Raw genomic sequence first — 12770 nt, 5'->3', positions numbered from 1 at the left:
GTTATGTCATCTGTTTTGACATATTATGACATGGTTATGACCATGCCATAACATGTTATGAAGCTTGGTGTCAAGTAAAGTGTTACCAAACCCTCATATTAAACACCAAAAGGTATTCACTTAGTCGATAAAATGTAATCATCTTATTTAATAATTTCATATATTTTGATAATAAGGCCACACAGAGGACCAGAGATAATTACAAACACCCAGAAGGGCCAAGTACTCAGAAGGGCCAATAGATGTCTTGTGACAGATTACATAAAATCCTTGAAAGATATCAAAAGACTTATTGACTCTTCATGTATATCATGGGTGCATCATTCAGAGCAGGTGCAGCCCTCGCCTTGCTCCCCCCTCCCCCACCCAACCCCTATGATGAGCTGTCAGATTGCTTATCTGAACCTATCAGTGTTGATTACAGGGGCAACGGTGCCCATTTGTATGAATTGTTGCCGGGCCACCGGATAATGATCAATGGACACCTTGACAGATGGATGGGAATGGAGAGGGCACACACACACACGTACACACGTACACACACACACAGACGCACACACACACACACACACACACACACACACACACACACACACACACACACACACACACACACACACACACACACACACACACACACACACACACACACACACACACACACACACACACACACACACACACACACACACACACACACACACACAGGGAAATGAGACTGTTTGCCAGAAGAACAAATGGAATGACAAAAGGAATCTCCCCGACGCTACATTGTGGGCTGTTAACGCGACCCGGCACTAAACAACACAATTCCACCATTTCTTCCTTCCTCTCCATGTTGCTGAGTAAGAAATAGGGTGCCATCACTCATAGGGAAAACGGAGAATGCCATACATCTAAATTAGCAGCAAGGTGTCACTGAAAAAATGCTACAAAAACCCAATTATGTGTAGCGTTGAATTGGATGTGCACTCCCAAGCAATGCAACAGAAGACACAATGGTTGCATCAATAACAACAACAAACCAAGAGTTCCATGCATGTGTCCTGTATGAATAGCCATAGACAAGATATATCCTATGAAGACAGATACAGATAATGGCCCAATGAAATATATATAAATAAAATAAAATAAAGTAGTATTTGTGACATGCCGCCGAATACAACAGGTGTTGACTTCACCGAGAAATGCTTAATATATTGTATGCAAATAGAGGGCATACCTACAGGCAATAACATCAAAATATGCCCTTTCTAACCAAGCTTCTTTACTGAATAGCTCTTTTGGCATACAGGAGGGAATAGTATGACATTCCCTCTATCAGAACAACTGTCCCAACACCAACCCCAACCCCAACTCCAACTCCAACCCCCAACCTATGGAAATAAGGTATTGTCCCTCGTATGCTATAGTCTTGTTGCATCACCCTACCTCCACTCTCCGTTAGCCCCTCCCCCACCATTAGCTGCGATTTTTCATCCAATCCATCATCACTTTAAGCAAGCCTGGCGTGTCATAAGCGTTACCTTGGAAACGAGACTGGCTCTGTACGTGGCAAGGGCTTTCAGGTACTCTTTCTTGGCCGCCTCGGTTTTCCTCTTGTACGCCTGGAAATCAAAGGAAAAAGAGAGTGAGATGAGGTCTACCCACATACAAACATAGAAATGTGCACATAAACACACTCTCAAAAAAGGTTCCCTTTCCATTGGAGCCAATGAAACAGAACCCTTCCATTTCCACATCATACTACTTCCTTATTTCAAGAGGACTTCCTCCATTGTAGAAAGACATAATTTCTATACTAGAGAAATTAACTGGCACTCAACATTTTAACACTGCAACATCCATTGCATCATACACTCATAAACTGACAAGGTAAAGGTCTGTCGTTCTGCCCCTGAACAAGGCAGTTAACCCACTGTTCCCCAGTAGGCCGTCATTGAAAATAAGAATTTGTTCTTAACTGACTTGCCTAGTTAAATAAAGGTAAAATAAAAAACTCAAAATGTTGGTGCAATTCTATAAAAATATATAAATGGTTTGTGAATGAGCGTGTGTTGTGTGTGTGCACGCATGTTGGCATGTGTGTATGTCGAGGGGGGTTGTAAATAACAAGCACAGTAAGCCCCAAGAGACCAGGGTTGTGGGGTAAATAACACTTAAGCCCTGATGCACCATTGGTTGCTTCCAGTGAATACATCATAATGGCTTAAAATTCCAGAAGGACAGTATTGCAGCATTTTAATTGACAGTTGATTCTAAAATGGATATAAATACAAACAGTATTCAGACCCCTTGACTTTTTCCACATTTTGTTACGTTACAGCTAGGAATGCATGATATATCGATGAACATATCGGAATCGGACGATATTAGCTAAAAATGTCAACATCGGTATCGGCCCGACGTCTAGTTTAACGCCGATGTTAAAAACCGATATCAAAGCACCCGTGCATACATATATAACGTAGGTACATTACGTAATGACGCCACGTAAAATGTTGCGCTACACGCGCAACGCAGCATTCTTAACCTAGCCCACAATGTCTGTTGTGTGGATTGAGCAGTCAACAAGTCGAGCAGTCATTTAAAAGAGTAAGACAATTTCAGCCAGACAACTCAAAGGTGAAATCCATTAAAGCCAAGATAATGGAATTCATTCCCCTTGACAATCAACCATTCTCTGTCGTGGGTGATGTTGGCTTTCGCCGACTGGTCGAGCACCGGTACACACTACCAAGTGCGCTATTTTTCAGATGTTGCCCTACCAGATTTACACAGTATTAGCGTCACTGCTATTAGCTTCACGACATACATACTATGGAACGCCGTTTGGGTCTTGGCGTGTCTAAAAAGATACAGTAGCACTGTCAAAGCTGTACAAAAGTCTGCAAACAAGCAAACACCGGCCACGAACGATGTGTTTACAATACCGCGTTGGTAATAAAGCATAATTTGTTCGACCGCAACTTCTGGGATAGCTAGCTTTAGCTTGGTACCTAGCTAGCACTAATACAACCAGCCTGAAAACAATGACCAGTAGAAACTGCAGTCATTTTCATTATTCTTAGCAATGATTTAGGAATCCTTTTGAGTAAGTATTATCTAGGTTGCCACTTGCTGTTCGCCTATTGAAATTCAACTTCAATTCATGAAAATAAATAGCTAGCCAGCTACTTAACCCTGTTGCCCAAAGCTAACGTTATAAGCAGCCAGCTAGCTTCATCTGGCTAGTGAGGCTCGATCGGACCGGGTTATGTGTTGTGAAGCTAGCCACAATAAGGATTAGGCACAATAGTGGAATTTGCGGTTTGCCATCAAAATAGAAGAACTTCACATAGATGGGTATGACCACTATTAATAATATAATAACTGTCTTATAAATTAGGGTTATTTTAGATGATATAGTTAGCTAGCTAGGATTAGCTAAGATTATGTCGTTTTGCTTTGTTTTTGGGGAAGAACATTGTTTGCATCCATGAGCTAGCTAGCTTTTTTTTCTGACCAGCAATGTAGGTGCGCGAGACAACTTTACCAGCATCATAGCATACGTATCTATGAATTGTCGTGACATATGAAATACGAGTGATAGTATAATCAATGTGTAATAAAGACGTAAAAAATTTATGAACGCATTAAATTATTATGTGACGTGCAGTCATATTCAGGTCCTGATTGGTCAACAAGCTTATTTGACACGTCAAATTGTGTTATTTGACACGCAATACCCAAATGGCGTTCCATAGAAATCCTGGTTGAGAATGAAACCACTGAACAAATGAACAACGAAACAGCACAGCAAGTAAGTGAAGGAAATATGGGGACATACGTAAATGCCAACAAAATAACTTTTTGGTCAGTGTGTGTGTGTGTGTGTGTGTGTGTGTGTGTGTGTGTGTGTGTGTGTGTGTGTGTGTGTGTGTGTGTGTGTGTGTGTGTGTGTGTGTGTGTGTGTGTGTGTAACCTTAATTTAACTAGGCAAGTTAAGAAAAAATTCTTATTTACAATGACGGCCCAGACGACGCTGGGCCAATTGGGCACTGCCCTATGGGACTCCCAATCATGGCCGGATGCTCACCTGAAGTAGAGTATCTCATGATAAGCTGTAGACCCCACTATTTGCCAAGAAAGGTTTCATCTATATTTTTCGTGGCTGTTTATTTACCACCACAGACGGATGCTGGCACTAAGACCGCACTCAGTCAGCTGTATAATTAAATAAGCAAACAGGAAACCACTCACCCAGAGGAGGCCCTCCTAGTGGCCGGGGACTTTAATGCAGGGAAACTTAAATCAGTTTTACCTCATTTCTATCCGCATGTTAAATGTGCAACCAGAGGGAAAACAATTCTAGATCACCTTTACTCCACACACAGAGACCTCTCTCACCCTCCATTTGGCAAATCTGACCAAGTGCATCGAGGGCGTCGTCCCCACAGTGACTGTACATACCCCAACCAGAAGCCATGGTTTACAGGCAACATTCGCACTGAGTTAAAGGTGAGAGCTGCCGCCTTCAAGGTGCGGGACCCGGAAGCTTACAAGAAATCCTGCTATGCCCTCCGACGAACCATCAAACAGGCAAAGTGCCAATACAGGACTAAGATTGAATCGTACTACACCGGCTCCGATGCTCGTCAGATGTGGCAGGGCCTGCAAACTATTACAGACTACAAAGAGAAGCACAGCCGCAAGCTGCCCAGTGACACGAGCCTGCCAGATGGGATAAATCACTTCTATGCTCGCTTCGAGGCAAGCAATACTGAGTCATGTACGAGATCATCAGCTGTTCGGACGACTGTGCGATTATGCTCTCCGTAGCCAAAGTGAGTAAGACCTTTAAACAGGTCAACATTCACAAGGCCTCTGGGCCAGACGGATTACCAGGACGTGTGCTCCGGGCATGTGCTGACTAACTGGCAGGTGTCTTCACTGACATTTTCAACATGTCCCTGATTGAGTCCCTGTGCCCAAGAACACTAAGGTAACCTGCCTAAATGACTACAGACCCGTGGCACACACGTCCGTAGCCATGAAGTGCTTTGAAAGTCTGGTCATGGCTCACATTAACACCATTATCCCAGAAACCCTAGACCCACTCCAATTTACATACCACTCAAACAGATCCACAGATGATGCAATCTCTATTGCACTCCACACTGCCCTTTCCCACCTGGACAAAAGGAACACCTACGTGAGAATGCTATTCATTGACATCAACACCATAGTAACCTCAAAGCTCATCAATAAGCGAAGGATCCTGGGACTAAACACCTGCCTCTGCAACTAGATCCTGGACTTACTGATGGGCTGCCCCCAGGTGGTGAGGGTAGGTTAGCCACACATCTGCCACGCTGATCCTCAGGGGTGCGTGCTCAGTCCCCTCCTGTACTCCCTGTTCACCCACGACTGCATGGCCAGGCACGATTCCAACACCATCATTAAGTTTGCAGAGGACACAGTAGTAGGCCTGATCACCGACAATGACGAGACAGCCTATAGGGAGGAGGTCAGAGACCTGGTCGGGTGGTGCCAGAATAACAACCTCTCCCTCAACGTAATCAAGACAAAGGAGATGATTGTGGACTACAGGAAAAGGAGGACTGAGCACACCCCCATTCTCATCGACGGGGCTGTAGTGGAGCAGGTTGAAAGCTTCAAGTTCCTTGGTGTCCACATCACCAACAAACTAGAATGGTCCAAACACACCAAGACAGTCATGAAGAGGGCACAACAAAACCTATTCCCCCTCAGGACACTGAAAATAATTGGTATGGGTCCTCAGATCCTCAAAAGGTTCTACAGATGCAACATCGAGAGCATCCTGACTGGTTGCATCACTTCCTGGTACAGCAACTGCTCGGCCTCCGACCGCAGGGCACCACAGAGGGTAGTGTGTACGGCCCAGTACATCACTGGGGCTAAGCTGCCTGCCATCCAGGACCTCTACACCAGACGGTGTCAGAGGAAGGTTTTAAAAATGGTCAAAGACTGCTACCGCATGGCAAGGGGTACCAAGTCTAGGACCAAAAGCTTCTCAACGGCTTTTACCCCCGAGCCATAAGACTACTGAACAGATAATCAAATGGCTACCCGGAGTATTTGCATTGTGTCCCTCTTTGACGCTGGTGCTACTCTCTGTTTATCATCGATGCATAGTCACTTTTACGATACATTCATGTACATATTACCACAATTAGCCTGACTAACCGGTGCCCCAGCACATTGGCTACCCGGACTATTTGCGTTGTGTCCCGCCACCTCTCACCCGCCAACCCCTCTTTTACGCTACTGCTACTCTCTGTTTATCGTCTATGCATAGTCACTTTAACTATACCTACATGTACATATTACCTAAATTAGCCCGACTGACCGGTGCCCCCGCACATTGACTCTGTACCCGTACCACCTGTATATAGCCTCGCTACTGTTATTTTCACTGTCATTTTACAGTTTTTTAAAACATTTCTTTACTTATCTATTGTTTACCTAATACCTATTTTTTACTTAAAAATTGCACTGTTGGTTAGGGCTTGTAAGTAAGCATTTCACTGTAAGGTCTACTACACCTGTTGTATTCGGCGCACGTGACAAATAAACTTTGATTTTATTTTATTTGATAATTTTGGAATGAGATGTTCATTGTAATGTATTTTAGATGGGTCTGATTGCAATGTGTTACTTAGAGGTATTCCAATTTGTGGCCTTTACATTCAAACTTGTAAGTAGCAATACATATGCAATGTTGTAGTGCGCAACTATTAAAAATACAATACAAACTTATTGTGCATGTTACAGCACACAACAGAAATGTCTTCTGCTTTACTGAGACAAGCACAGGGTTAAGCTACAGTGCAGCGCCCCTGGATGAAGAGCATGCTAAAGGCTTTGCTCAAGGGCCCAACGGTAAGGGAATGTCTTCAGGATGTGAACCGAGTAGCCCTCCAGTTGCCACATCAATTCCCGCCTTTTTTCCAGAGTCCGTCCTGGGATTCAAACCAGCCCCCTTTCGGTTACAGGTCCAACTCCTTAGCCGCTGGGCTACATACGGCCCGTAACCCTTCACTTGAGTATACATAAATCATTCATAACACCATTCATGACACCATTCAGGACATGAGTGTTGCAGTTTCATCCATAACAATATTCATAACAGCTTTAATTCATAACAACTGGTGCTCTGAAGATCTAGGATGGATACTTATGGATGGGATTACAATGGGCAATGGATAGCATCACTGGACATTTATGGAAATTACTTTTGAAGGAAATTGGTCAGAAATGTGGTCTTCAGTTCTACGTAGAATATGTGGCTATTGGTTAATTCGTCATACCTCCCTGATAGCTAGAATATTTTTTGTTTTTTTTACAAAATAACTATAATATTAAAGAGAGACGAGACCAAATGCATGGTATAAAGGAAAAATCTTAATTTTGCAATTTGCTATTGAGACTGTTGGGTGGAGATGAAGATGAACAATACAGCTTATTGTCCTACAGAGACAGAGACAGAGACAGATAGATGTCCTTGAGGCAAATCCAAGGACATATTTTTTATCATTCTGTATTCTGGGCAGTTTCAAAATGCCAGGCAACAGAAATAAATAAAAATGTCCGGAAATGAGAACGTCACATTCTCGGCTGTCAAAAGTGCAATTCATCACAGAAGAAGAACTGAGAACATAGCGGCTCCAGTACAGTACAACAGACTGCCTGTGCTCATATACCTCATATATACTGTACTGTACACTGTAAACAAGAACACTGTACTGTCCTATACTTTACACAGTACTGTACACTGACTGAACACAAAACACTGTACGGCTGCCCTATACCTTAAACCGCAGGATTGGTGACAGGAGGAAGGGAATGCTTCCGTTCTTCCTCCTTTCCTTGGAGTAATCGTTGATCTAACGTGACTGGATTGGTGAAAACAAAGGTTCCACTATGTACCTTTCATCATCCAGACAGATCCCTGATCCATGTCAGATCAGTGATTACTTCAAGAAAGGGAGGGAAGAAGGAAGGATGCATTAAAGCAGTGGCCAAGATTTCACTTTCCCCTGCCTTTATCCAACCCCTCCCCCCATCCCCATCCCTCTTTCTCTGATCTTTGTATCCTACTAAATCAAATTGAGCTCCAACTGCTTTCAATTGAAAATCCAGGTGACAACAACAGCTGTGGATGCCACTTCAGGTATTTTAGCGCCCTGCCCTAAAATACAGTACAATATAGGGGAAACTAGATTATAACAAGATTGGCTCTGCTCTGTATCAGCTGTTATCAGGACTGTTTGAAGGGGGTACTCCATTGCTAAATAAACAGTGGGTGTTTATCGACATTGGCCAGGTTTTTCTGTCAAATGACTTTTCTACAGTTGCTGCTACACATGGAGGCTCTTCTCTTTGGCTCTAATTAAATGTAGAAAATAAAATAATTTTAATGAGAGCCAAGGGACTCTGGGGATGAACGGATAGATTATCTTTAGAAAGAGCAGAACTAGCTCATTAAGGTGAGTTCTATCTCTGTGCACTGTGCTCTGTGCTCTGGTAATTACTACGTATAATGGCTTGGAATGTCTGCTTGTGCACTTGCTCCATCTACTGGTAACTCAGCAATGTGTGTGTGTGTGTGTGTGTGTGTGTGTGTGTGTGTGTGTGTGTGTGTGTGTGTGTGTGTGTGTGTGTGTGTGTGTGTGTGTGTGTGTGTGTGATCGTGCGCGCGCATTTGTGCAGACACACCTGTGTATGAGTGTGTGTGTGTTTGTGTGTGTGCACCTGTTTTGCCTCCTCCCCCAGGCTGTCCCACATGGAGGCCACTAGCTTGGACACATCCCCGAACGTGGCGTTGGGGTTTGAGCCCTTGATGGCCGCCTGGGTGTCCCTGAAGAAGAGGGCGTAGGCCGACACGGGCTTCGACGGCTCGTTGGGGTCCTTTTTCTTCTTCTTCTTCTGCGGTTTGGGCTTGGGCTTCATCATCTCCGAGGATGGCCGCTTCTCCCCTATCTGGAAGGGAGAGAGAAAAGGAGTGATGGAGGGAAAGAAGGAGAGGAGGGAGAAAGGGAGAGCGAGGATTGTAAGCAACAATGGACATAACATTTTCCCAACAAATAAGGATCTCAATGAAATCGGTTGTTGGTTCCACCTATTGTAATTCTATGGTTAGTCTGTGGAAGCTCGATTTATGTTGTTGTTGTCTATGTAGAAAGGGGGGTGCTGTAAATGTGAAAGGTCAACACTACTGGAAGGAACTGAACTATAGAACCGACGTCCTCACAATGGTATCACCATCGAGACAGTGGAGAGACAGGTAAGATCACCTCTTGTAGGGAAAACCCTCGACAAGGAAAGAGAGCAACACTGTTTTATTATTGACAAATACGACATGGATGGAACAGGACTACTCGATTTCCTCCACAAACAAAAACACACGAGCGGACCAGAAAAGGAGGGTTCTGAGAAAAGCAACAGCCCCTTCTTCTGAGAAGAGAAAGAAAACAAATCAATTTGGCTGAGGATGAGGGAGAATGGAGGCTGACAGAAAGCTGCCGCCCGTACGGAGCACATTTTAGGAGACGCTCACCCCAGCCCAGTATCTCTACCTCCCAATAGTATGGTGAACATTTTAGGACACCCTCTGAGGGAGATAAACTTGGCAGAGTACCGTGGTCTGGAGGAGGACACTAGGCAGTACCTTATCACAATGAAATGTTGTTTTATAATACTCATTCGCTCTACATGCTGTTTTATACTCGACTTTGTGTGTGTTTGTTGTTTTTAATGTATTTAATTTTTGGGAGAGGAGAGAGGATGAGCAAGGCAATTGAAAGTTTGGGATGATTAGGTGGCTATGATACTATGTGGGCCAGATTGAGAATTGAATCAATAAAAATATATTCCCGGGATGAGATTATCTAAAGGATTTGAGTAGACACATTCCAAACTGCAGCTCTAAATAGTAATTTGTTGGATAAATAAAAGCATATCACAATTTATTTCAAGGACTATGTGCTGGGTTATTTAAGAATGATGATAAATGGCCATCATACTATATTTTCCACAGTAAAGTACAGCTTTTGTGCATATATTTGACATTGACGTGAATCAAATGCATATGAATACATCTGTCATTTGGCACATAAAGCTTCGAAGAAGTCAAATCCAGGTCAACGTAGCCTCGGTGTGATTGTTTATGGAAATTGCATTCCTCCTGAAGTGAGTAGAGCCCATCAACCATTTGAGGAGAGGGAAGCAATTCAAACATTTAGTGGAAAGAGGCTGTAGCTAATGGAGGATGGAAGGGAGAAGTGACTGCGACTTGATGTGCCATTAAGATCACCGCAACCTGAGTCCTGGGGAACATAAAGAAAAATAATCACATTTGATAGCCTACATAATGACTGAATATATAATGATTAATTACAGTAGATGATTGAAAGACTGAATGAGGCCTCCCGAGTGGCGCAGTGGTCTAAGCCACTGCATCGTGGTACTAGAGGTGTCACTACAGACCTGGGTTGTATCATAACCGGAAGTGATCGGGATTCCCATAGGGCAGCGAACAACTGGCCATGTGTTGTCCGGGTTTGGCCGGGGAGGCTTTACTTGGCTCATCGCACTCTAGCAACACCTTGTGGTGGGCCGGGCGCTTGCAGGCTGACTTCGGTCGTCAGGTGAACGGTGTTTCCTCCGACACATTGGTGCGGCTGGCTTCCAGGTTAAGTTGGCGGGTGTTAAGAAGTGCGGTTTGGTGGGTCATATTTCGGAGGACGCATGACTCGACCTTTGCCTACTGAACCCATTGGGGAATTGCAGCGATGAGAAAAGATTGAAATTGGGGAGAAAATACAAAGATGGAATGAAAGATGCATGCATTCAGAATGTCTCATGACTCAAGTGGGACCATTTTCAGGGCTTCTTTCAGGTGGCATGGTCACCGTCACATGATTAGTCTATACAATCCATTTATCTCCAAATGCCAAGTTAATGTTAGATTTGACTAAATAAAAGTACTTTGAAAATGCTCCGTAAAAAAAAAACATTAATCCATACTGCTCTCATTTTAACAGGCAATCAGGGACACAAACCATGTGAAAGAATTCTGAATGATCACTTGACTAGCAACTATCAAACGGCAACTCCAGGATGTTTAAAAGCATTCCAATTTCATACAATCATCATGCATACTTATCATGGGATTAAGAGCTGGGGTTGTCTTGCTTTTAACTTTGCTTTCTAAACAGAAATGATTGCCTTTGAAATGTCATTGTTTAAGAAACCATTTGAAGCCGAAACAACATCTTCCAAACAGCATGAAATTAGCTCATCAGAATCGGAGGCTCCCGAATGTTTGGGTATAAGAAAAGGGGTCACTTGAATATAACTTTGGATGTGATGTGGAATTGAAATGAAAGAAGATTCCCCTATTCAAAGTGAAAATGCACCCATTCTCTCTCTCTCTCTCTCTCTCTCTCTCTCTCTCTCTCTCTCTCTCTCTCTCTCTCTCTCTCTCTCTCTCTCTCTCTCTCTCTCTCTCTCTCTCTCTCTCTCTCTTCCACAGACTGGTTTGGATAGTTTAAAAAAATTCTCCATGAGTGTGTGGTTTCATAAAAAAACAATCATCTCTCACATTTATGCAATGAGGCAAAAAAAAGCGTTTGAAATGACATCTGTTCCCCTCTGCCTTTGATGTGAAGTGTGAATAAATTGGAGGAGAGCTAATGGAATGACAAACTGAAAAGCAAAATAATCTCCAGGAAAAATCATTTATATTTATAAATTGAAAGCGCGGCAAAACAAGTGAACTGCTAGAGAAAAAAAGGAAATTCTCTCATTTTACCTCTGTATTCAGAATGATAGTAGGCTACACTAGATAGACAAGAAATGACACTTCAATGGAACATTGACTGAGATGGAATAGAATACTGATGAATTGGAATGGATGAGTAGCATTTGTTAAGCTGGGTAGTCTATACATTCAAGTGTCAGTACAGTAAAAGATGCTTACTGAAGGCATAAAGCAAGATGGTCTTTCAAATTAACTGAACCTGAAGATATATCCAGTCTTGTTTACAGATCTAAATAGTAATGGCCACACTCCAACCACTACACTGCACGGTCACCAATTGCTTATTGCACTTTACTATAAACATATAACAAAATGGTACATAGGCGGTAATAGATTTTCAGTTTGCAAGCCAAGAACTGGATTTGAAAGTGTCAGGCCCAGGCCCATACAATCAGCATGGCTGTTGTCAGAAATTTGAAGAGGGAGAGAGGAGAAGAGGGAGAGGGGGGTGGGGAAGAGGGGGGAGTGGTTGCTGTAATTCTGAATGGACAGCACTGCACAGAGAAGATGAGATTAGATTTGACAGCCTGATACCTGCATCACTATCAAAACAGGAGAGAGAGGGGTAAGAGAGAGAGGGGAGGGAGAGAGACAGATAGATAGAGCAAGTGAGAGAGAGAGAGCTGCGGAGGAAGGGAGGGGTTGTTTAATCAGAGGCTCCAGCACATACCTATATTTACACATAAAATGAAAAGCAAAATGAAACCCAAAAGGGTAAGGTTATCCCTGAAACAATTCCCAAGTGCTGCGTATCGATTTCAAATGGTTGGGAATGTATACACGCCACGGGCAGCGTACAGAGCTGACGAATAAGATCTATTGCTTTTTGGAGTGAGTAGAGTCAGTGAGGTACTTGATGCAAGTGGGAGCTATACGATGCAGCCAGCAAGACTGGTTGAGCGGTACAAGCATAGCGCAGCAA

General features: G+C 43.3%; 1 protein-coding gene across 2 annotated transcripts in view; it reads right to left on the bottom strand.

Moving 5' to 3' along the window:
* The window catches only part of LOC120060608 (TOX high mobility group box family member 2-like), a 124002-nt gene that overhangs the window by 12545 nt on the left and 98687 nt on the right, over nt 1-12770 (bottom strand). For both annotated transcript variants that reach the window (XM_039009985.1, XM_039009986.1), the window contains 2 exons: nt 8779-9006; nt 1527-1607 (listed from right to left, as the gene is read on the bottom strand). In XM_039009985.1, coding sequence (XP_038865913.1) covers nt 1527-1607; nt 8779-9006 — 309 coding nt within the window. The remainder of the gene's footprint in view (nt 1-1526; nt 1608-8778; nt 9007-12770) is intronic.

The sequence above is a fragment of the Salvelinus namaycush genome, chromosome 16, assembly GCF_016432855.1.
Source record: "Salvelinus namaycush isolate Seneca chromosome 16, SaNama_1.0, whole genome shotgun sequence".
Lineage (NCBI taxonomy): Eukaryota > Metazoa > Chordata > Actinopteri > Salmoniformes > Salmonidae > Salvelinus > Salvelinus namaycush.
The sequence above is the reverse complement of the archived record's forward strand: the minus strand, read 5'-3'. Positions and strand labels throughout refer to the sequence as shown.